Genomic DNA, 24,878 nt, shown 5'->3' with positions numbered 1-24,878 from the left:
CGAGTTGTATTTTGATGTTTGACAATGTTTGACGAGAGTAGAAAAGTTGTATTCTGATGTGTTGACAAGAATACAAACTTGGGAGATTGTTGGTGCAACCGTAGGTCAAGGTTGATCTGATTGACCTGAAAAGTCCAAGCAGGGAGCTTGGCACTGGAAAAGTCCAAGTATGGATACTTGGCACTGGAAAAGTCCAAGCAGAGAGCTTGGCACGAGGGAAAGTCCTAACTGGGATGTTAGGCAGTGGAAAAGTCCTGGTGAGTGAAGCCAGGCAGTGGGAAAGTCCTAACTAGGATGTTAGGCAGTGTGGAAAAGTCCTGGTGAGTGAAGCCAGGCAGTGGGAAAGTCCTAACTGGGATGTTAGGCAGTTGGAAAGTCCTGGTGAGTGAAGCCAGGCAGTGAGAAAGTCCTAACTGGGATGTTAGGCAGTGTGGAAAAGTCCTGGTGAGTGAAGCCAGGCAGTGGGAAAGTCCTAACTGGGATGTTAGGCAGTTGGAAAGTCCTGGTGAGTGAAGCCAGGCAGTGAGAAAGTCCTAACTGGGATGTTAGGCAGTTGGAAAGTCCTGGTGAGTGAAGCCAGGCAGTGAGAAAGTCCTAACTGGGATGTTGGGCAGTGTGGAAATCCTGGTGAGTGAAGCCATGTGAAAGTCCTGGTGAGTGAAGCCATGCAAGGGAAAATCCAGATGGATCAGGGATGATCGGACATCTGGTGTAGAGAAAAGTCCAAGTGGGTCAAAGGGATTGACCGGACACTTGGTGAAGAGTCTTAGCAGGTCAAGGGACTGACCGGATACTAAGCATGATATACCAACAGGTCAAGATTGACCGGATGTTGGTTTGGGAGACTTGGGACTTGGTTTGGGCAAAAACCAAGCTCTGGATCGGTCTGGTGACCGATCCAGTGATACAGTGGTCCTGATCGGTCCAGGGAACCGATCAGAAAGCGATCAATAGACCATTGTAAGCTTACTGATCGGACTGGGGACCGATCAGGATGAAGCCTGATCGGTCCCCGGGACCAATCAGGACACGCACAGAGAGTTGGGACAACTCTCTGTGAAAGTGTCTAATCGGTCTAGGGACCGATCAGACTGGGGTCTGATCGGTCCCTAGGACCGATCAGAGGTTCCCTGGACCGATCAGGCTGAAGCCTGATCGGTCCAGGCCCTAGCCGTTGTGAGACAACAGCTAGGCTATTTCGGGCTTCTGTGTTCTGTTCTTTCTGCTTGCAGGTTCGCAGGTTGGCTGAGGATATCAGGACACATAAAAGGTTCGAAGGCTATGTAGAAGAAAACCGGTTCTTGAGATCGCTTCTTCTCTCTGGAGCTGCTGTTCTTCTTGCTGCTGTGAGTTCTTCTGCGAGCTTTGCTGAGCTCAGTTTGCTGAAGCTCTGCGTGAGTTTCCTGCTGGTTTTCTGGCTGAGGTTGGATCCTAGAAGCTGCTGCTTCACCTGGGTTCCAATCGACAACAAGAGGCAAGCAAGTGTTTTTACATTCCTGTTGTTCTTGTTTTCTTGTTCTACTTGTACTCCTTGTTGCTGTTGCAAAGATTGTGGTGAGGTTTCTCCACCCAGAAGGAGTGATTATTAGCCGGGTTTCCGGGGTCTCATCCACTGACGGATTGGTAGGCTTCGTCCACCTTACGGACACGCCGAGGAGTAGGAGTTTCATCTCCGAACCTCGTTACATTGACGAGTTTGAGGTTTGCTATTCTCCGCTTTGTTTCTTTGTTTTATTTTCCGCTGCGCTAACCTGATTTGTAGAAAGAAACGCGAAGAATTGGGGTCGGCTATTCACACCCCCCTCTCTAGCTGTACGAAGGATCCTAACATAGACGTCATCTTAGTAATCCCTGTTGCTGACAACAAGCATGTTCTAGGACCAGGCCATACTCAATATCGTACGACAAAGGATTCTGCTGTCCCATCAAAGAGACGCTTAGACTGTAGCAGTATGACGTCAGACATGTTCTTCTGACAAGCCCATGCTGCAGTATGGTATAGGACACGTGTGCACCTCGGCTTGTGTGCACCAAGCTCCCGTAGCTCTATATAAGAGCCCTTGGACTTCACCGGAGGTACAAAAAATCTGATCCTGGAAGCCACCTTCTTGTTCTCCATTTACCTGACTTGAGCGTCGGAGGATCGTCGCCGGGAACCTCTTCCCGGCCCGATTTCTTTGCAGGTTCGTCGAAGCGTCGTGCGACTGGCCGAAGATCTACGTCAGTAACTCGGAGCGCCACGTGCCCAGCGTTCGTCGATTCAGCTTTCGGACAGGATCACCGCCCATCGCCATCGGCCACCGCCGGTCGCCGTCGCCGGTTGCCGGTGGAGACAGAGGAGGCCAACGGCGGTGACGGCTAGTTACTGCAAGCTCCGGCAAAGGTGCGGCGATCAGTAGAAGTTTCAGGATATTTTTATCATTTTATAATAATATGAATTACATTCCTTATAAAAAATAATGTACACTAAACAAAAGAACATAATCACCCTTGTAATCAAAAATTACATACATTACATTATCAAACGTAATAATGTAATCAAAATTACATTACATTATATTATAAATTTAATTATTTTACAAATTAGATTACATTACACCCCACTAACGTAGCCCAAGTAATTAAAATTTTCTGTTTCATCAATAGAATTTCAAATCTTTATTATTGTAGCAAAGATGATTTTAAGTATTTCTCACAATATATTATTGAGTTATATAAGAAAATTTAATTACATAGAGTCAACTTATAGCTAACATTAGGGTCAGCTTTGAATCTCAAATCTTTGTGAATCAAAGTTCAATCGAATCCAATTACGGCATGATTTGTATTCTTCCCGTGAATGCCAAAATTGGGCCGAGATAAATTATAATGGGCCGACCCAATTTAGCCCAGCTCAAGGCCTTATCAGTGTATTATTGCGTTTATTCGCCTCCCAATCCCTAATCTCGTCTGCTTCAGCTATATCTTCCTCCCTCGTCTACTGCCTCCAAATCGCTTCCCGTCTAGCAATCGCCTCGTTTGGCCGCGGTAATCCCTTCTGTTTTCCCTCACGATCACCTTTTCTGCTCCTAGTTTACAGCTAATATTTGCGTTCGATTTTGCCATTAAGTCTTTTCTTCCGGTTCTTGGATGAAAGATCGGTGAAGATATATTTTTTTTATTGATGACGCTCTAAATGATTGTTTATTTATTCTAACTTGGATCCTCTCTTGCCAGATTGATTATAGCGTGTAAAAAAGATGCCTCGGACGGTATCTCGATCTCCTTATAGGAGAAGACGCTCTCCATCTCCTCGATACAGCAGGAGGAGGAGCAGAAGAGAACGCAGTCGATCCCCTTATTCGTATAGGTGATCTACTTCAATCCCTATGAACTCTCGTTTGCCTGGTTTTATATATCCTTCTGGTTAAGGTCGGATTTGGAGGATAATGGTTTTCCCTAACTATAGCTAAGTTAATTGCTTGTATCATGTTGGGTGAATTGTTGGCATCCTGGAATATGTAAGCTAGATCCTTTCTTTGATGATTTTCAAATATTATCCATGCAATTGTCTGAAAACTCCTCTCTGTTTTTCAGAAGAAGTCGCTCTCCTTCTCCTTCTCCGAGATGGCGAAAGAGTCGCTCCCCGAGCCCTCAGAGAAGAGCAAGTCGATCTCCCCTACCAAGAAGACACAAAAGGCAGAGGAGTAGGAGCATATTGAATTCACCTATACACAAGTCTGAAAGCCCTAGTCTTGATTTGCATGAAAGGCAAAGACTGGAAGAGGAGAAGAAACGGTAAGAGTTTATCCTCCTCTACTTTAGAGAGGATCTTGAGCCTTCAGTTTAGTTGCAATACTGCTCTTCTGTGCAATTTTCACGAGGGCGAGCCGGAACCAATGGTCAAGTTAATTCGCGAAGCATGTGTTTGAAGTTTCAACTGACATTACCTGTAAATAAGAAAGATGGATATAGCATAGTTTCAACTGACATTACCCTTGAAAAGTCATTTGTATCGACTGCTTTGACAATCATTCCTTCAAAGCAGTTGAGAACTAAAGTTCCATTGATTTCCTGAATCTATGAAGTTACTTTTCCATCAGCTAGTGTTCTTCAAAGGGACTGGACTGGCCAGTTTGATTAAGTCAACCATGAACTGGTGTTGAATTCAGTGATTTGGAGCCCTATATCAATCATGCATCACTCAACTTGTCGAGAATTCGTCAAACCTCCTCATGGCGACCTGGACCAGGGGAGCTATTACTAATGCCTTGAGCAGCCAAGTGAGGGTCTCGGTTTAAAAACATTGTAGTCAGTTGCTTTTGCTTTGTGTTTGCTCGTTGGATTTTGATAAGCACCGATAATTTTCCTTCCATTTCTAAGTAATAAAAAATGTGGCAAATTGCACTGTCACTGCCTTTCCGCATTGTAAAAATGAGAACTTCTATAGTGTGGCGGCTGTGTATTAATGATGGAGAAATTGTTGTGTTTAAGTGATTAGTTTTAAACCTGTACAGGTTGCTTGACATTTTCTTCCACAGGCTATTCTGAAGGAAGCTACTGGTATAGTTCCACTTGTTATATTTGATGATGCAATTGGTGCCTGCTTTATCTACTGTTCACCAGTTTGATAATTCATTTGTTTGGATCTGGATTCTTTAGAGGTATGCCTAAAAAACATGATCTTGTATTTAATGAATAATAAGGATGAAAAAGAAGGCTTGAAAGTCATGATTAATCTAGCTTATCATGCTGTTTGGTGATCTAGTTCAAGGCTGTTCATCCTGTTTAGGAGAATATCTCCAACTCAACATTTTGTTGTTCTATGTGAAGAATGGTTCTCTTGTTAACATCCTAATTCCACCAACAGGCGACAAAAGGAAGCAGAATTGAACCTTATAGGAGAAGAAACTGCTATGCGGATTGAGGAAGCTATCAATAAGAAGGTCGAGGAGTCTCTAAATTCTGAGGAGATCAAACAGGAAATACAAAGACGAATCGAAGAAGGCCATAAAAAGTTGCTTGTTGAGGTTGCTGCTCAACTTGAGAAAGAAAAGGAAGAAGCTCTTGTTGAGGCAAGAGAGAAAGCAGTAAGCATACTCTTTAAGATATCCGCATCAAACAATAATCCATGCTTTACCTTTTTTGATCATTTGTTTGACTAATTATTTAGTTTTGCTAGTCCAGATTCTTATTTCTTGGTCACATTTTTTTTTTTCAAAATATGTTTTGTAATTGATAGATAATTATTTAAATATTGATTGGAAATGCAAAAACTGAACTACTTGATATGCTTCATTGTTCAACGTGGTTTACTCCGTTGGCTTTGCAGGAACGAGAGCGAAGGGAGAGGGAGGAGTTGGAGAAGATGCTCGAGGAAAACCAAAGAAAAGTGGAGGAGTCTCAAAGGAGAGAAGCTTTGGAGCAGCAGCAAAAAGAGCTGGAGCGGTATCTCGAGCTGGAGCGAATACAGAGAGAAAAGGAAGAAGCGATGCGGAGAAAGAAGATGGAGGAGGAAGAAGAAAAGGCAAATCAGATGAAGCTATTAGGCAAGAACAAGTCTCGACCTAAGTTATCCTTTGCATTCGGAGTGAAATGAAAGAATAGAGGATGTTGCACTGTTGTCTCCTGTTAGTCTGCAACCTGTGCTACTTACCAAGTTCTTTTTTGGTGCTGTGTTCAATTTGTGGATGAATCAAAATTTTCAATTGCATATTCTTCTTCTGCTAAAAGTGGCTAGTTGTCTTGTTGAAGATTGTTTATTCATTGTATGCTAAATGCACAACCAATAGCATAACAAAGCACTGGTTAAACATTGTTCAATTGCTTGAATTCTCTTTTAGCTAAAAGAAATGTTTGTGTGAACTACATCAACATATGGAAAGAAGATCGTTCGTTGAACAAATAGAATGGCAATATAAATTTAATGAATCAAAAAATTAAGATGACTGTAGCAATCAATGAACACAATATTTCCTAAGATCAATATAATAAAGGGGAAAGAATTTACCTCAACAAAAAAGAAAGCACAGACAAGAAACCTAAATATGCATCAACTTCTATTTTATATAATGTAGAGATTGCCACTGCACCATAACACTTTTAGTGATTGTATCTTCAGGTACAATCTGTGGATAAAGAGACAAAACTATATCACAAAATAAGTGATTACATTGTAAAAGAGGTGTGGGGAATAATGATAGACATTACCTCCTTAAGATTATCTTCTTCCTTCCATGGCTTCCTTCTTGGTGTTGCAGGCTGCGCAAAGGAAGGGACCATCCCAGGGATTGATCGTTCCATGTTTGGTTGAGTTATCATGTAGAGAAATGCCTTCGCCTGGTTTCATCTCCAGTTGGCAAATAGCACAGTTGAATGGCCTGAACATGGGACATGCTGAATACTCTGGATCTAACCTGCCATTAGGCGATTGTTACAGTCACTTCAACTTTCACAGAAAACAAGAAGATCATGAATGGCATTACATCAAGCTTTTGCTTTAAGCATATACTGGAGGCAGAATCACCATGATAATGGCACGATTTGGATGCAAGAACTTGACATTAAGTTTCAAGACAACTGTTGACACTTTTAAGTGACTTAATAGAATAATCACATGACTGACCTCATTTATCTCATTTTGTTAGAGCTAGAAGCTGTAATTTCATTCTTATTATAGTCGAGGAGTAAAATGACTACTTTTCAAACCCTAAGGAGATATTTTTAAGAATCTTAAAACTCTAGAGGTCTGTTTGAAAGGAGGTGAGGGAAGGGTAAGTAATGGAAAGGTAACTTTTACCCTTATTTGGGAAGAAGGTGAGGGAAGGAGGTGAGGAGAGGGGAACTTTTACCCTCCCTTACCCCTCAAATGACCTATTTTCTTACACCCCAAATTGGGGTGTAAGGAAGTTACCCTCTCTTTTCTTTCCTTCCCCTCTCTTCCCTTTCCATTAATGAACCTCCCCTCACCCCATCTAAACATAGGCTTAACATTTAAAAAAAACAAGTAAATTTCAGGGGGTGAGTTTCCCATTTATATGAATATTCATCCTCATCCCTTCCTCCACTAAATCAATTGAGAGGATGCAAACTTTAAAATCTACTAATTCATTATGTGAATATCCATAATGAAACATCTATATTTCTTCCGATTTTTTATCCTCGAGTTATTCGCAAAATACTAATATCTACTTATTCTATCTATTGTCTAACTCGTCATTTTCTTATAAGAAAAATGAGATAAAAGAAAATTTGATTAGAAATGATAAAATAGAATAAAAATATAGATGATGATATAGAAGAAGATCGAGCTGGCGTAGGAAGATCTAGACTCCACTTAATGAAATAAAGATTTGATTGTGGTTGCTATTGTTTTAAAAATAAAGCAGACTCTGAATGGTAAGATATAGTTGCTGGAAGAAAATACCAAGACCTTCAACCATATTTTTTGACTTGCATGTCTCATAAGGAAAGTGAATTGATGGTTCCAAGTCCAAATAAGGTTGAAATATCCTAGTTGGCAAGGGTTTGTGTTTGTCATTTTGGGTCTAATTAATCAGTATTGAAGGTAAATTTCTCTTTTTTTGGATGACTGAGTTTAATTTAGCATGCCCAAGGTGATGATTAAATAACTCAGGCAACCTTCAACATGAATAAATAACTAATACTAACATAGACTCGTAGTGTTATTAGAAAAGATAAGATAAAAAATATTAAATATTAAGATTCATGAGAAATGGGCATAGATCTAATATGAAAAGGAGGGAAAATATATTAAAATGGTATACCCACGTTCAAAGACAAGTAATAAATTTTATAATTAAGGACTTGAATCTAAGGCAGATAAAGAAAATATTTTTCAATATGATACAAAATAATTAATTAATTAATTTGTATAGTTTTACATATGATAGAATGTATGTAAGGGATTCTAAAGAGTTAGAACAAATAAAGCTTCATTTAAATTCTGAAAACTATTGTGGTAATTAAACATTCACCATGTGAGGGAACTTGTAAATAATTTTGTCAGGTATAGTTGCACTATACTAACCTGTGGGCTAGAACTGGAGATCCGTCTTCAAAGATTTCTTCTACCATATCTGCTTCAGAGTAATCTCGATTTGAAAATAATGATGACTCAGAAGATCTTCTTCGGAACATGCTCTTGAACATGCCTTTTCCAGATCTCTTAAAATTAGGAAATGAAGGCGAAATTTTCTCTGGTGGTAATATATCGACAACGATGCATGTAGTATCATCTCGAATTCCCTTTGGCTGCACAGCTTCCTGAAAAATAAACTTAAAACTGTATCCGAGCTGCAGTAAACGTGTATATTTAGCACTTTTGCATGATACGTCATGTACTTACCTTAACAATTCTGAAAGCTGCAGCTTCCGCTGGCAATCCACGACAACAACTAAGCACCTTTTCTGCTGACAAAGCGTCCCAGACACCATCACTTGAAATCACAAGACGTCCACCAGCATTTGATAGCTGAAGCAATTAGAAACATCATTTGTCAATAAAAATGCCTCTGAAATGAAAGAAGATATGTAAAACAAAATTGCACTTTGGCATTCTTGTTCTGATAAATGTTGATTCAATTCAAGTGTTCAACTTAAATCAACAAGGAAATGCAGAGATGTGAGATACATTGGACGAATGGAACATCTAGGTAATGTAGAGATGTGAGATACTATGAGTAAGAATAGAAAAGAAACATTACTTTTTCTGTTTTGTGAACTATTAGTCAACTTAATCATTCATACTGTAACATCTCCATATGTAGTTGATCTTTTTTCCCTTCTGAGATTGCATTGTCATGGAATGGTAATGCATAAAATGTCATTGCCCTATGTAAATCTAGATGCAAAAGTGAATCTGCCACAGACAATAATGTTAAGCCTCTTTGATTGGAGATTAAAAACACAACTATACATGAGAACTAAGAAAAAATTATCTCAGGGAACTAGAAAACTTAAAATTACTTACACACCTTCACTTGCTTCACATGTGGAATAGGAAGAATAAATTCGCCAACATCCTGGTCACCAATTGATCTTGACAAGCACAAGCCACCTGGCCAGCACCTAAGGGGGCCAAACTGACAAAAGTTCTTGTTAAAAAAAGAGCAACAGAGGAAGGCAAGAAAAATTCCACAAGTCATATTTTACTCTGCATATGTGAATTTCGCTTCTATGTAGTTTAACAAGGAAAGCATGAGGTAAATGAACGTGAAGCACCACCCACTTGCCCTTTTGATGCAAAGGTTCATCAAGGTTTTGTATGGAAACACATCCAACATGAACCGAACAAGGTGAGGCAGCAAACCTTATCCAAGTACATTATTTAGGAAACAAGAAGCATGACAATTTACAAGGACTATGGACATATTTCATATATATGTCTATAGTTTTAGAATTTTGGAGAAGCGATTAGGAGGGCATAGTCCCACAATGGTACGGAGTGACAAGCCTCATGTCTTACAATGCTCAAAAGATGGCATAATACTTGGAGGTGCTTTTTGAAAATGAACAAATTCATGGGATCCCCGATGATGAACAATACCTCAAATCCATGGCCAACGTGGTCTGGGTCAATGCTCACAGAATGGTCTCATCAAGAATGTATGATCGTGTATGGAATACACACTATAATTATTCATATAAACAGTTCATTAACAATAATAGCTTCAACTATGGGAAGCATATGTCCATGGGTGAATAGATAATGCTCGATGTGAAGTGCATCAATGTATATAAACAAATGGATATAGAAGTTTTTTGTTTTAAATTGATAAACATGTTAGCAAGTTCTCCATTATGTATTTTTATGAGCATACCATAAAAATGTTCTTATTCATTAAGACAAACGGTACACCTGGTCCTGAAGAAAAAATATATTAGAAAGATAAAAGGTGGAAAACAAGAAAAAAAAATAAAGGAAAAGGAAGGTGATTTTGTGCCTTCAGATACCAAATAGAATGCCAGACATTCTATTTTGATCAATCGCCCATGCCTTTAACTACTGCATGACCAAATAATATGATCCTATAGAAATATACTTTGTTTCTAGAAAGCATGTTTAATTAAACAATCAAGGAAACTATGGCCGAGAATATGAAGTATGACATGGTGAGGGGAGCAAGCATAATACATTACATTCCATTACATATGCAAGGAACAAATATAGCTCATTTTCAAGCCTAAACTTAGGTCTTGAACTATATGATGAAGGCCAACAAAAATACCTCAGCCCCACCAGCAACATTCATTCTTCCAACTTCTCCACCATGAGCTGTTATGCGTTCCACCCTATGACAAAACTGGCCTTCTTAAGGGAGTGAACATTGTCAAGGAGACATTTTTAAGAGAGAAATTAAACTCTGCAGGAAACACAAAAAGCATGAGAACATACTCTTCCTCATTGTCTTCCAAACGATGGTCCGTTGACAAAAAATAAACTGAACCTTCAGCAGATTCAAGTACACAGCGCGAGTCACCAACTGATGCCACAGTGACAACCCATCTATCAATTATCACAAATGTTACAGTTGTTCCAGAAACCCTGGCTAAGGAAACAAAATCAGGTATCAGTTTCTCAGAATGAAATTATATTCTTTTAGGTGAAGTGTTGAATCTGTGGAGCTACAGCTAATCAAGGTAGAAAAATAGACAGAATCCTTGAAAGTCTGGAAGTCACTGAGACGGGAAACCAGATCTAAGATTTTCACAATTATCCTCTGTACTATTAATTCAAAAACTAAAAAGTGGCCACACCAATCAAACTTCCAAACATTAACTGTCATTAACAGAGTAAATTCACAATACAAGGTCCATTCTTTGGTTGCTAACATGGGAATAGAACTAAATTCATGAATAATAGAGTTCATATCATTGTCATCATCAACAACATCATCAGTGACAACACTAACTAGTCATCTATTACAACTATTTTGGGTTGGCAATATGAATATTATCTTGTATCAGACTTTTTAGGTGTAATTCTAATTTGATTATAAAATGACAAAATAAGTTAAGATGGCACGGAGATATTAAGACAACTTCCAAACTTCATAATTATGCAAGTTGAATCAATTGGCGTTGAAGATATGACAGAGACAACTGAAAATTCAAGTTAATATAATGAAAAGTGGTCTACAGTACAACTGAAATGGCATTACATAGAGATCAATGGGAGGTGATTCATTCAGTCAATCCCAATTAATTAGTAAAAATGGCCTCTTGTTCTTGTACAAGTGAAAAGTATTAGGTAATGTATAAAGGAAGAGAAAAAAAATTGTTTCCTATTCCACATGTCATGTCTTTCTAAAAAGTCCCACATTGTTTCTAGCTACATTCTTTACTTCATTCTACCTACTCCTGAATGAATAATCATTTGCATTTTTTTAGAAATACCCTACAGGAGATAAATGTTCTCGAAGTTACCTAGCTATGAAGCCGTTGATTAGGTAGTAAAAAACAACATTTAGTTACCATTGAAACTGAAAAAGTTGCAACCAATTAGAAAATCACTAACATCAATAGAGTCGAGCAATTATAACAGCATAAACATAGTTTGTTATATTCTTGAATGAATAAAAAGGCAAATGTACATCTGGTAAAAAAAAATTAGACTCGCATAAAAATTATGTGAAATGATGCAACAAAAATAAACAAAGATTAGATAAACTAAACTTTGATATGACATGGTATAATAATTATGAAATACATAAGATCCTTCAAGCCAATACAAAATTTGCATAGTATTGTACCCATTTCTTTGAAATCCTTATCAGTCTTGATAAATCCTGCAACCAAAGCTCTTGGTAATGCTTGAACCCACTCATTCCTGCTAAATTCTGAAGGAATGGAACTTAAGACATTGTTCAAGAGATTCTCTTTGGAGTATATAGCAGCTGCAGAGCCATTATGCCCATCAAAAAGCTGCATGGAGGAAATCAAATGAACAAGGTCAGCAAGCAGAGGTGATCCTACATTTGAACCGCCAGTTAGCTGTGATTAGTAGAGGAGAAAAATGAATGAATCCAACTGATTCTTATGTTTTTTTATTGTAAATTAAATGAGCTACGAGCTAATACAAAAAGGAAGTTAAATAGTTATAATTTAATACGGAAAAACAAGATTACTAATTTGGTCGCTATTTTTCAATAGAGGTGCTTTGTAATATCAAAAAATCAATATTCAGATTTTTTTAAAAATTATTAATATCTAAACAAAATACATGAGCAATAACCAAATAGGAACTAGGGATAGAGAGAGAGAAAATATAAAGATAAATTCATACTTCCAAAGCTATGGGTAATTCATACAACTAATTAGAAACAGAGTTTGATGAGACATTATGTTGGCAAAAGGCGAATACGCTTGCCCCCAGCTCCCTCACCAACCCGTCCTAGGGCCAACACGAAGGAAGTAAATCACGGATGACTACTAGCCTTTGGAATAGTGACTAGCACATAAGAGAGGCATTTACCTCGGCTTTGCCGAGATTCGAACATTATGTCTCAATATCTAGTGGATGACATTTCAAGCCATCTTAATGAGAAGCAAGAACTTTGCGATGCAATAATTGCTCTACTAGGATTTAGGTTGTCAAATAATTTATTTTTGGCTATTTGTTACAGAAATTATATCATAGTGGCATACTAGGATAACAAATTCATGAAAGTCTCTCATAAAATTGATTTTTTTTAGAAAAATGGAAAACACAATAAAAATAACAAAATATCTCTTCATTATCTAGCTTTTAGTATAATCACTTATATCTAAGATGGTAGAAGAATTTTGCCAAAAACAATTAAAAGATAAAATAAAAAATAAGATTCCACATAATTGTATGCAATTGCAGCCCCTTCATGACTCAGTCACTAAACCGAAAGGCCAACAACCCCTTTGACCTTGTGAATCCACTTTGGCAATTTATGTATCCTTTATTGCCGTCGATGTCATCTATATCAAATAGCTGTTGTCGAACGATCACCACCGTAGATGTCGTTAGGATAGCTTTGATTCTTCTCCGACTGATCAAATGTGCATTCTTTTCAATTTGAGTTCATTTATAATCTTTCTCATTTCCTCTTCCTCATCCCTCTAATCTACAACCCATTCACAACTTTGCAGGTCAAATCTGAACATATTCAATTTGTTGTGTCTATGTCAACTAAGATCAATAATTGTATTGCTCAACCTATTTTGCATGGGTGACATTGTTCAGGTACAAGTGACACACTGAATTAACCATGTGTCTCCCTGTTTAGTATGCCAACTATTCAGTAGAAATGTTTTTGGCCATGGCGCCTAACTCAACTAAAAATTTCAATCCATCAACGGAACATTATCAAAGAGAAGGGAGGAGAAGAAAAGAAGAACCAGTTGGTTGGAGCACTAGTATATGTTCCAATCCAATTGTACCAAACAAAGTTCTGAGTAGTTAAACACTAGGATGTTACAAGAACCTATACTCTTATCCAATGCTCGCTCTTGTCTAATGCATGACATTCAATTGGTATTAGTACAATATAACATCATTAATCAAGATCCTTATTATATTTTCTAAATTTGCATCTCCAGAATTCTAATTTAAATCAGTTTTAAATTTTTTATATGTTTATATTTGGAAGTAAACAAGCTAAATAGAAAGAATTAGAGATTAAAATTCTTTATATTGATCTCAACGCTCTTTAAAGTTTTCCAAAGTTTATCATGTGCTGGCAGGACATTGCACTGAAATCGTACTATTCCAATTGAATACAAAAATCCCAAAAATGATACTTTATACCTTGCTATGGAGGAATCAATCTCCTTCAACACTTGATTTGAACCAAGTTCTGAGTAGTTAAACACTAGGATGTTACAAGAACCTATACTCTTATCCAATTCACGCTCTTGTCTAATGCATGACATTCAATTGGTATTAATACAATATAGCATCATTAATCAAGATCCTTATTATATTTTCTAAATTTGCATCTCCAGAATTCTAATTTAATTCAGTTTTAAATTTTTATATGTTTATATTTGGAAGTAAACAAGCTAAATAGAAAGAATTAGAGATTAAAATTCTTTATATTGATCTCAACACTCTTTAAAGTTTTCCAAAGTTTATCATGCGCCGGCAGGACATTGCACTGAAATCGTACTATTCCAATTGAATACAAAAATCCCAAAAATGATACTTTATACCTAGCTATGGAGGAATCAATCTCCTTCAACACTTGATTTGAATTAAGAAGGGCAAACTAAGATGGCTAATTGGCGCAAGGTTAAAAATCTAAATCTTTATAAACATCTTGGTGTTTAAATAGAAGGAGATAGTGTCAAATATCACCATGATGTATATTGATACTAGATGGCGCTAGTCGTCATTAATCATGAGGTGATTTGTTGCATTAATCATGACTAAGATTATCCATGCACTGATTTCTTCTCTAATTGAAGCCTCCAATGCCATTGAATTTTCCTCTAGATAAAGATTGTATGCTCCTCACTCAGTTATTTGCTTCATCTCCATGTTTCTGCCTATGATGGCAATTCATACTCTTGTCAAAACCTCCAATGCCCCCAATATTTCTGATTATCTTGACATCATTTCAGGCCAGCAGAATGAGTGGGCTTCTCAAGGTATGAGTTTCAATCTCTGAATTAGCCATCAACTAATTGTTTGATATGCCTATTTGGTGTTTATGTCATTGACCGAGATTGTATTTATTTGTTGTTGATCGTACCAATCATTCCTTGGTTATATAATTGACTAGCTTTCATCATTTCCATCATTTTAAGGGGATCATATGGCCCAACGATGTCACTTGAGTCTCCTAAGCTATATGAATCATCTAGGTCTTTTCTTGCTAAATTCTCTATATATCTTCTAATACTGAGTTCTTTGTTCATGTCTTTCATCAAGTCCATTGAGTCATTATAGAACTCTCTTGCAACATGTATCATTGATTGAGAGTATAAAATGAGATGAGCAAACAAGTTATCCACTTGGATTGTTAAAGAAGCTAGGATGGCATGGAAATGTTGTCCTGCCCTTTCATGACCCCTACAGAGCCACTAATATAATCAATTACTATCACATTTCTCCACTTGTGCATTCGTTACTTCTCTCTGCACTCGGAACACCAAAGGAGCCAAGATAGTATGCCAAGGTTTTCCAACCCTTTTTAACCCTCCCTTTTATGGCCCTCCCATTCATGACCATGTGGAGTGATAAACGGAATCAGCTACCACCATCATTTCTGAACTTGTGAATTGTTTCCTCATTCTCTTGCATTTTCTTATTGCTTCGGTAATATTATACTTACAGGACAAAATGATCTTGTATCATCCCTGAATCTATAGGAGCATTTTGTGATCATGTTGGACAATTTGCCAATTTTCCTACTTGTGAAGATGGATATCAACCTCAAAGGCATTTTCATGAATGAAGACACACAAAATTCAAAGGTGGACTTGTGATTACCAAATTCATTCTAGATGACAGCCTAAATGTAAAAGATAGCTCAACTATAACAGACAAATTTGGTAGATTACTTGAGCAGTGATCGTTTCTGGAATCAGGGAAGATGGTGCATTGGTTACGTGGCGTTGATGCTGATCGTGCGGAGACTCCAAGAAACCGTAACCTGGTACCACTATAGGACTTGTGTACCACATAGAAGAATTAGAGGCAAAAAAACGTCAGTCACCGGGCCAGGGAGGGGTCCCCGACGCAGACACTCTGACGCTCAAGTCAGGCAAACGATGGTGGAGAAGATGAACAGTAATAAAGAAGAAATGATCTTTGATAGCAAATTTTCACGTACCTACGCCTCTAGGTAGAGACCCCCTTATATAGTATTACTAGGGCTATAAACAAACTGAGCCGAGCCGAACTTTTAGGTGTTCAAGCTTGTTTGATAAGGTAATCGTGCCAAGCCGAGCCGAGCTTAAAATGAATCAAACCTTTGAAATGTTTGTTCAAGTTTGGCTTGGTTTATTTTTTATGAGCTTGAGCTTGTTTGAAGCTTGGCTTGAGCTCGGTTCGTTTAGATGTTATCGAGCTCCCAATTCAAGCTTGGCTTAAGCTTGATTCAAGCTTGGTTCGTTTAGATGTTATCGGGCTCTCAGTTCAAGCTTGTTTGATTGTTTTTTGATTGGTTATTGAGCTATAAATTCAAACTTATTTATTTATTTTATTTTATTTTATTGTTTATTTAACATGTTGATATGAGTTTTATTAATGAACATGGTTTGTGAACACTGTTCACAAACATTGTTTACAAACGTTGTTCACGAACATTAACAAGTTGAACACATATGTGTTCAAGTTTGTTAGTTTAGTTTAACGAAATATTCAAGGTTGTTTATTTAATTGATCTTATGTATATTGAACGAATATAAACAAGCTCTTATCAAGCCGAACACTAAGCTTGTTCACGAACGTTTGGTTCATTTACAGCCCTAAATATTACTTTTCCTCTCTGCACAAATCTCAATGCATTACCAAAGTAGAGACGACCATTATGGCATTCTGATACCTTTCCTAGAATAGGTTCGCAATTCCTGCGCTTTGCAACGTAGAAGCTTCTTGCGTACAACTTGCATGGGGAATATTCGCAAGATGATAAAAAGGAATATTGGGACATTGATCTGAGGGGCCCTTAGTATCCTTTGCTAGCAGACCGATTGAGTTCCCTTTAACGTCCATTTGGGCCTTGTTCTCGAATGGGGTCGGGTTGGCTAAGCAATGATGATCATCTCGAGGAATCGACCCTTTTGAGGACTCGGCTTAGGATTCCCGACGAGCCAAGCGGACACAGGATTTGATCGGGAAAAAGGTATGATCGGTGGTCCTTCTAGGGACTTGGCTCGAGATTCCTGTCGAGCCAAATGGACTCAGGATCCGATCGGTAAAAAGGTCAGATCAGTGGCCCTTCTGGGGACTCGGCTCGCGATTCCCATCGAGCCGGACGGACTCGGGATTCGATCGGGGAAAAGGTCCAATCAGCAGCCCTTCTAAGCACTCAGCTCGGGATTTTGTCAAGTCGGATGAACTTGGGAGTCTAATCGGAGGTCCGATCAGTTGGAATATTCAGCTGAGCTGTACGCCCATATCGACCTTGAGTGTTGACTCCTCCTTGACTTTGATAGCCACCTCAACCAGCTTTCTTGACTTCAACCCCGAACTTGGGAGCCCTACCTCCTTCGCCGTATCACAAGTCTCCTCTTAAAGTCTAGTCGAAGGAGGCTGTAAGCTCGACCGAGTTATTAACTCGACCGAATTAAGATACTACATACCTAGTTTGGGATTTGGGCTTCTTGAGTTGAGCTTGCCTGCATTCATTAAGCATAAATATTTATCGAGCTATATTAACTCATTATAGGCATACTCTCAAGCGCGATAGGGCTATAGATGATTTATGCTCCACTACCAATCCAAATTCTTTCCTTCCGCATCATAAAGATAATAGAAGCCCGAGGCGAGCTTTTATACCACTTTGTACTATCCATCCCACTGTGACTCCAACTTGCTGATATCATCGACCGACTTGATCCACCTCCGGACCAAGTCACCCACATGAAAAATTCTTGGGATGACTCTCCGGTTGTAGTTTTGCTTCATCCGTTGACGGTATGTCATCAACCGAGTTGCTGTTTTATCTCTGACCTCGTCCACCGGATCAAGCTCCATGAGGCACCAACTGGCATTATCTTCGTCGTACAATTGCCTCCGATCGAAATACATGTCAACCTCTACTGGGACAACTGCTTCTCCACTATAAACCAGATGAAAAGGGGTTATACCCGTAGCCTCTCAAGGCGTAGTGCGATAAGCCCATAATGCACTGGACAGTTCATCCATTCAACTTCCTCCAATATGGTCCAATATGGTTTTGAGTCCTCTGATGATTTCTCGGTTGATGACTTCCGCCTGACCATTACTCTAAAATAAGTCACACAGAGGTAAAAGCTTGTAAGATGCCATAACTTAGCACCACTCCCTGATTTTCCGGCCCTGAAACTACCTCTATTGTCTGAGACGAGCTTATAGGGAATTCCGAACCAATAGATGATATTCTGTTACAAGAACTTGATGACCTTTTGCTCGGTTATCTTTGCCTCTCCGCTTCCACCTACTTGGAAAAATAATCCATGACCACTAAAAGGAATTTTTTCTGAGCAAGTGTCATCGGAAAGGGCCCTACAATATCTATACTCCATTGGTCGAACGAGCATGAAATAATCGAGGTCTTTAACAATTCTGTGGGGTGGTGCAGGATGTTTTGGTGCTTCTGACACGATAAACAAGTTGCTACCAGCCGGTCCGAATCGGCCTGCAAAGTGGGCTAAAAAAATCCGACTAACAAAATCTTCCAAGTGAGTGACCGGCTGCTTGCATGACTCCCACAGGAGCCCTGGTGAACCTCTTGTAGAATATACTGTACATCCCCTGGACTGACACACATAAGCAAGGGGCGAGAGAAAGTCCTCTTGTACAAGTGATCTCTAAGGTGAATCGCCCGACCCTCTTCTTGATCATGCGTACTTGCTCCCGATCGGAGGGTAAAATTCCTTACCGGAGGAACGAAATTAATGGCGCTCTCCAGTCGCACTGTAATTCTAGCTCGGCTTGCCACTCAATGTGGGATATTAAAAGTGTTTGCTCCACCAGCCTGTCTAATGCCTAGGGGACTAAGGCCCCGGCTAATTTGGCCAGCTCATCTGCTTTCTGGCTCTCCGCTCGGGGAATTTTATGTAAGGTCACTTCTTGAAATTTCACTTTTAACTTCTCAAAGGCCTCTGCATACAACTTTAGCCGTTCACTGTCGATCTCGAAGTTGCCTAAAAATTGTTGAACCGCCAACTGGGAATCCGAGTAAATTAAAACTCAGACGACTCTCACGTGTTTCGCGGCTTGCAGACCGGCTATCAATGCTTCGTATTGGGCTTCGTTATTAGTGGCTCGATAATCCAACCGAACGAACAATTGCATTCTGTCTTCACAAGGTAATATCATAAGAATCCCGACTCCACTGCCTTGCCGAGTGAATGACCCGTCCACGAAAATTTTTCAAGTTTCTTCTAGCTCCAGGCTCTGTATCTCGATCACAAGATCGGCTAAGGTCAGGCAAACGATGGCGGAGAAGATGAACAATAACGAATAGGAAATGATCTTCGATAGCGAAGTTTCGCGTACCTGCGCCTGTACGTGGAGACCCCCTTATATAGTATTACTTTTCCTCTCTGCATGAATCTCGATGCATTACCAAAATAGACCGACCATTATGGCATTTTAACACCTTTCCTAGAATAGACCCGCAATTCTTACACTTTGCAGGGTAGGACCGTAGAAGTTTCCTGTGTACAGATCTGAGAGGCCCTTAGTGTGCTTTGCTGGCAGGCCGACCGAATTCCCTTTAACGTTCATTTGGGTCTTGTTCTCGAACGGGGTCGGGTCGGCTAAGCAGTGATGATCATCTGGAGGACTCGGCCCTTCTGGGGACTTAACTAGGGATTCCCGTCTAACCGGGCAGACTCGGGATCCGATTGGGAAAAAGGTCCGATCGACGGTCCTTCCAGGGACTCGACTCGAGATTCTCATCGAGCCAGCCAAATTTGGGATCCAATTAGGAAAAAGGTCCGACCGACGGTCCTTCTGGGGACTTGGCTCAGGATTCCCGTCAGTCGAGTGGACTAGGGATCCGATTAGACTAAAGGTCCGATCGGCGGCCCTTCTGGGGACTCGACTTGGGATTCCCGTCAAGCCGGGCGGACTCAGGATTCAATCGGGAAAAGGTCCGATCGACGACACTTTTGAGGACTCGGTTGGGAATTTCGTCGAGCCGAGCGGACTTGGGAGTCCAATCGGACCAAAGGTCCAATCGGTTGGAATATTTGGCCAAGCCGTATGCCCATTTCAACCTCAAGTGTTAACTCCTCTTTGACTTTGACTGTCATCTCAGTCAACTTTCTTGACTTCGACCCCACCCTTGAGGGTCCTACCTCCTTTGCAGTATCAAGCGGCATGTCTAAACCTATCACCATGTGGTGTCTTCATAATATTTGTATTCCCTAATACCAATTAATTTTTCTTCTCATTCTCTAGACGACTAAGACTTTTCTTGTTGTTGATATGAGGATGATGTGCTCTTAAATTTCACGATTCTTGGACGTTACTGCTAAATACAAGCTTCAATTCGAGGATTTCCTCATTCGCGATCTACATTATGGTTCCTCTTCTCCTTTAGAAGAACACATGATATAATTAAACTAAATTTCTCTCACTCGCACAAATATCAGAATCCGGAATCCTTTCCAGGAATAGATCAGTTCTACAAACACTCAAATAAGTATGCACGAAGCAGCCATCCACCTGGCAAAAAATGCAACCTTTTCTATGCATTGGCCAAAACAAAGAACTGGCAGTTGGTTCCTAGATAGAAATAAGGTTTATCCAAACTCTGAGATTGGTAAGGGAGAGGCATTACCGCAAAGACTGAGAATGTGGTGTCGGGCCGCCGGGGAACTCGCTGGCACTCAGTCATGACGAGTGTGAAGTCCTCCCCCTTCTTGCTCTCGCTCGCCTCACCGTAGATGATGTCCGGATTCTCGATTCGCTCCCAAGACATCTCCCGCCTCAGCAGCACCGCCAACGGAACCATCCCGTCGCCGTCGGTCGCCGCCATCTCGCCGCAGCGAAGCTTCGTTCGGCGCGAGGAGAGAAAGGAGCACCCTCAGGCGAAATCAGCAGTGCCGCGTCTCTCCAGTAGGGGGGGCGTCGAGGCAGAAGAAATCGAAGCAATCGCCTGGGATCGGATTCGAAGCCAAAGCGAAGACAAAATTTCTCTTCCTTTTCTCTTTTTTTTTTTCAATTTTTTTCTCGAAATAGCGCCGAGGCGGCAGTGTCGGAGTGAGGTCGTACCGATGACGTGTCGGAAGGCCATAGGTCCTCCATACCCACACGCTAACGTGCGCGGCAATAAGGCTAGCTAGCGAAGCTGCCGGCCCGCCAAAGTTTAATTCCTTTTTTTTTTAACTTCCTCTTATTTTATTTGATTTTTATATTTATTTATTTACTATTTTTTGGTTGAAAATTCTAATTCATAAAAAAAAATCTACTTTCAAACACTTTTAGTTTAGGTTATAATATTTTTATCGCTTCTTAATTTTCTATTTTTTAATTTTAAAACAATATTTATCCCTTTTAAATACATTGGAATCATTCTAATATTTTAAATTTTTTATAAATATTATTCTTGAATTTTATGGTGGAATTTAGATTCATAGATTTAAATTGGGCTCAAGAATTGATTCAGAAGGAATCAAAATTGGTTCATAATTTTAAATTCTAATTTGTTCAAAATACTATTTCATTAAAAACATTTAAATTATTTATATAATAATGTTAATTTATATATAATGTTAATTAGTTTATATATATATATATAATGAACTTATGCAATGATCCAGAAGACTTTTACTCTGATGGATCTTATTAAGGGGTAAATTTTATTTAATAGAGGTTGATCTAAAAATATCAGACTAAATATCTGGATTATTATAATAAATTATGTGAAATATCTAGTTGATGGGGTCAAATATCTAGATTATCTTATTATTTTATTAAAAATCCCCCTCCTTTACTAATTAATTTTGGTGAAGTCTAAAATTAATTTACGTTAATATCTTTTTTTCTATTCACACTAAAAATAATTCCAAGGTTTATTAGTAATTTCATAAGTGAAACAATCAGTGATCTAGAGTTCGAGACTCAGTTGCGGCATATTATTATGAATTTTTCTCATCATTAATTTTCTCTGATTGTTTTATATAAAAAAATATAATTTTTTTTAGTCTCACATCTTAAAATTGATAACACTATGATAAAAGAAGTTTCTATAAATATTTTAGGCCGACAATATTAAAAAATATACTTTTCTTAATTTTTTTTACTAAGATAAGTATAATATTAAATTAAATTAATTTTTTTCATAGGAAAGTCGTAAAGGTAATATTTGAAAATCCAAACAATTCGGATTTTCAAAGACTCAAATAATTCAGATTTTCAAAAGTAAGGTACTTTACCCTAATGACTCTATTAATGATTCTACTTAAGTATTTTAATGCTAAAATACTTTAATTAATATAATTTTATTATAAAGGGTCAATGTAATTTCAATGTATTATATTACACGCACATACTACTTTAAGAAGGCTTTTAAGTGCTGGGAATAAGCATCGACGTATGGACATAATAAAGATAGCGATATAAATTATTACATATATAAGTATAATACTACTTATATATTCGATAGCTATGAGGCGTTTTCGAGTTTTTTTTTTTCATTATACCGGGAAATTATCGCGACCATCTTATAGAGATCCATATGGTTTAACACTTGCTCGGCAGTGTAGTCGAGTTGATATTTAAGTAGTGCTTATCATCAAATAGGTATAATTTAATTTCTGATAGATATAAATACTTCTTTAAGTTATTGGATGTCCTTGTTTATGATTTATTCCCTTTCATAATATTTGAGACAGTCTTGAAGGGGCGACGATTTCATTTGTTGTCACCGGATATGATTATATATATCTTACTATTTGTATTATTTTATTAAGAATGTATCCTCTTTACTAATTAATTTTGATAAAATCTAAAATAAATTTACATTAATATCTTTTTTTATTCACAAAATAATTTTAAAATTTATTAATAATTTCTACAAATGCACAGATTTAAAGTTCGGGACTTAATTGAGGTGTATTATTAGAAATTTTTCTTATTAATCAAACAGAAATCTAAAGTTTGAGACTCAACTGCAGTATATTATTATTTTTTTCATTAATCAATTAGAAATCTAGAGTTTTCTTTAGTCCCACATTTTAGAATTGGTAACACTGCGAGCAGAGAAGCTTAAATACCTTGGATCGACGAGATTAGAAAGCATACTTTTCTCGACTTTTTTGTTAAATTAAATTAATTTTTATACGGTGTAGTATTTATTTTTAACAGTTTAATATCTTATATAAAAAATTAAATTAATTTTTTATAAAGAAGAGTTGGTTACCCGCACGTAATTTTTTATAAATACCCCTAGAGGTATATAAAATTATAAAAATATTAGAATTTTACCTCATTATAAAAAATAAAAATAGGGACAATTCTAAAAAATTAAAACTATTTTTTATAGGTCAATTCTTCTTCCCTTAGATCTCTCACTGTATTACTCCACCTGGTATAAGGATATAACTCACGCAACGCGTGCACATGATCACTAGTTTATATATATATATTGGTCGTTGCTGCTGTGCAAGCCTGGTGTATCATTAATTTTTATTTTATTTTTTTGAACTCCCAATTAGGTAATCAGATTTTGTGAAGTTGAGTTATAGTATTAAGCAAAAAAAAATTAGGAACGAAAAAGAATAGGTGCTCATAAGGTGTGCAACATAAGGGGTGTGACATATAGTTTAACATGTTAGATATTTTCCTTTAGGTGTATTTATTTGTAAGTTGTGCATATGAATATGAACTGAACCGTTTAAGTGATCAAATTTGAGTTCATTAGATTTCGGGTTATCGGATGTAGATTCGATGTGTGATCAGATTAATTTACTATATAATGGAGGGGTCCTCAATGGATTAGGTATCTTTATAGAACCCTCGTTCCCCATTGACGAAAGTTTATACTGCACCATCATCCTTAATTCCCTCGGAAGAGCTCCCCTTGTTTGCTTCTACTTCTTCTTCTTTCTCAAGGATGTTGGATACTGTGACGACGCTATAGGATGACTATGTCACTACATTTAGGTTCCTTGTCATTACAGTTTACATTATTTTTATTATGCCATGATTTGTAGAAATAAGATTTGTCAATTAGTCTCTTGTTGTTGTATTTTCTATTTGAATTCTTATTCGGCTCTTAGAATTCATACAACATAAGATTTCAAGTTCTTTTAATTGGTACCAGAGTCACAGCTATGTTTCTTCGAATTTCATAGTTTCAAGTTAGGGTTTTTCGTCGATCTTTTTGTTATGATCGATTTGTAGCTAAGGGGGGGGGGTTTGAATAACTCATCGCGTTCATTGTCTTGATGCTTCGTGATGATGTGCAACAGAAAAGAACTCGAAGCAAACACTCACAACACTAACAAGAGGATTTACTTGGTATCCACCTTAAGAAGAGGTGATTAATCCAAGGATTTACACACGACGCTAACTCCACTAATAAAACTCTCCTTCTCGGTAACTACCGGAGGTGGAAAAATCTCATACAACACTCACACATACAATAACTCAACGCAAGAAGAAAAATACAATGAATATAAATGAAAAACCCTCTTCTTGCTCACTTGTTACTTGTAGTTGCCTCTTGAACCTTGGAAGTGCACAAGCACTTGTCCCCAAGAGCTTCCAAGAACTGGCGAGAAGTGTCGGAGAAGATCACGTGAAGATCGGGAAGAAGGATTTCCACATTTGAATGCTTCGTCACCTTTATAACTGCCCTTTTAGGGCTTCCAATCGATTGGGGCTCCTCCCAATCGATTGCTACGTCAAATCCCAGCAATCTCGGTAGTCTAAAACCTGCTTCCTACGCAACGGTCGTATCTCAATCCATTGGTCAATCGATTGGGGAGGCTTGAATTGATCGGTTGATCGATTCAGAGCGCCTCTGTACTCTTTGATGGAAAAGTCTGAATCGATTGATCAATCGATTCAACTTTCTCACGTCACACACGATTTCCAACCCCCAATCGATCGACTGATCGATTAGGCTGATGTTTATGGCAGCATTCTCCCAATCAATCGGTTGATCGATTAAGGAAGGAGACCACAATGACAGAAAATCAATTTGGGTTTATGCCCAGAAGGTCGACAATAGAAGCTA

At 38.3% G+C, this 24,878-nt stretch overlaps 2 protein-coding genes across 3 annotated transcripts; one reads left to right on the top strand and one right to left on the bottom strand.

The window, feature by feature from the left end:
* The first annotated feature begins 2,911 nt into the window (after positions 1 to 2,911).
* On the top strand, positions 2,912 to 5,711 carry LOC121976938 (uncharacterized protein At1g10890-like). 2 transcript variants are annotated; one of them, XM_042529365.1, is made up of 5 exons: positions 2,912 to 3,027; positions 3,217 to 3,349; positions 3,577 to 3,777; positions 4,850 to 5,069; positions 5,312 to 5,711. In XM_042529365.1, exons 2-5 carry the CDS (start codon positions 3,240 to 3,242, stop codon positions 5,576 to 5,578), a joined length of 798 nt encoding a protein of 265 aa, XP_042385299.1. In that variant the 5' UTR covers positions 2,912 to 3,027; positions 3,217 to 3,239; the 3' UTR covers positions 5,579 to 5,711. The 2 variants fall into 2 exon arrangements, with proteins under 2 accessions (XP_042385299.1, XP_042385300.1); XM_042529366.1 differs by lacking the exon at positions 2,912 to 3,027 and adding an exon at positions 3,449 to 3,500 and having other exon boundaries at positions 3,234 to 3,349.
* A 217-nt stretch (positions 5,712 to 5,928) lies between these two features.
* LOC121978013 (probable protein phosphatase 2C 12) lies at positions 5,929 to 20,838 on the bottom strand. Its single transcript, XM_042530408.1, has 9 exons — positions 20,475 to 20,838; positions 11,754 to 11,925; positions 10,397 to 10,550; positions 10,230 to 10,293; positions 8,976 to 9,083; positions 8,348 to 8,473; positions 8,030 to 8,265; positions 6,190 to 6,395; positions 5,929 to 6,107 (listed from the first exon to the last, which is right to left on the bottom strand). Exons 1-8 carry the CDS (start codon positions 20,670 to 20,672, stop codon positions 6,200 to 6,202), a joined length of 1,254 nt encoding a protein of 417 aa, XP_042386342.1. The 5' UTR covers positions 20,673 to 20,838; the 3' UTR covers positions 5,929 to 6,107; positions 6,190 to 6,199.
* Between the last annotated feature and the right edge of the window lie 4,040 nt (positions 20,839 to 24,878).

This window comes from Zingiber officinale, chromosome 4B (assembly GCF_018446385.1).
Source record: "Zingiber officinale cultivar Zhangliang chromosome 4B, Zo_v1.1, whole genome shotgun sequence".
NCBI classification, from domain to species: Eukaryota; Viridiplantae; Streptophyta; class Magnoliopsida; order Zingiberales; family Zingiberaceae; genus Zingiber; species Zingiber officinale.
Note: the sequence above shows the minus strand (reverse complement) of the source record. Positions and strands in the feature narration are given on the sequence as shown.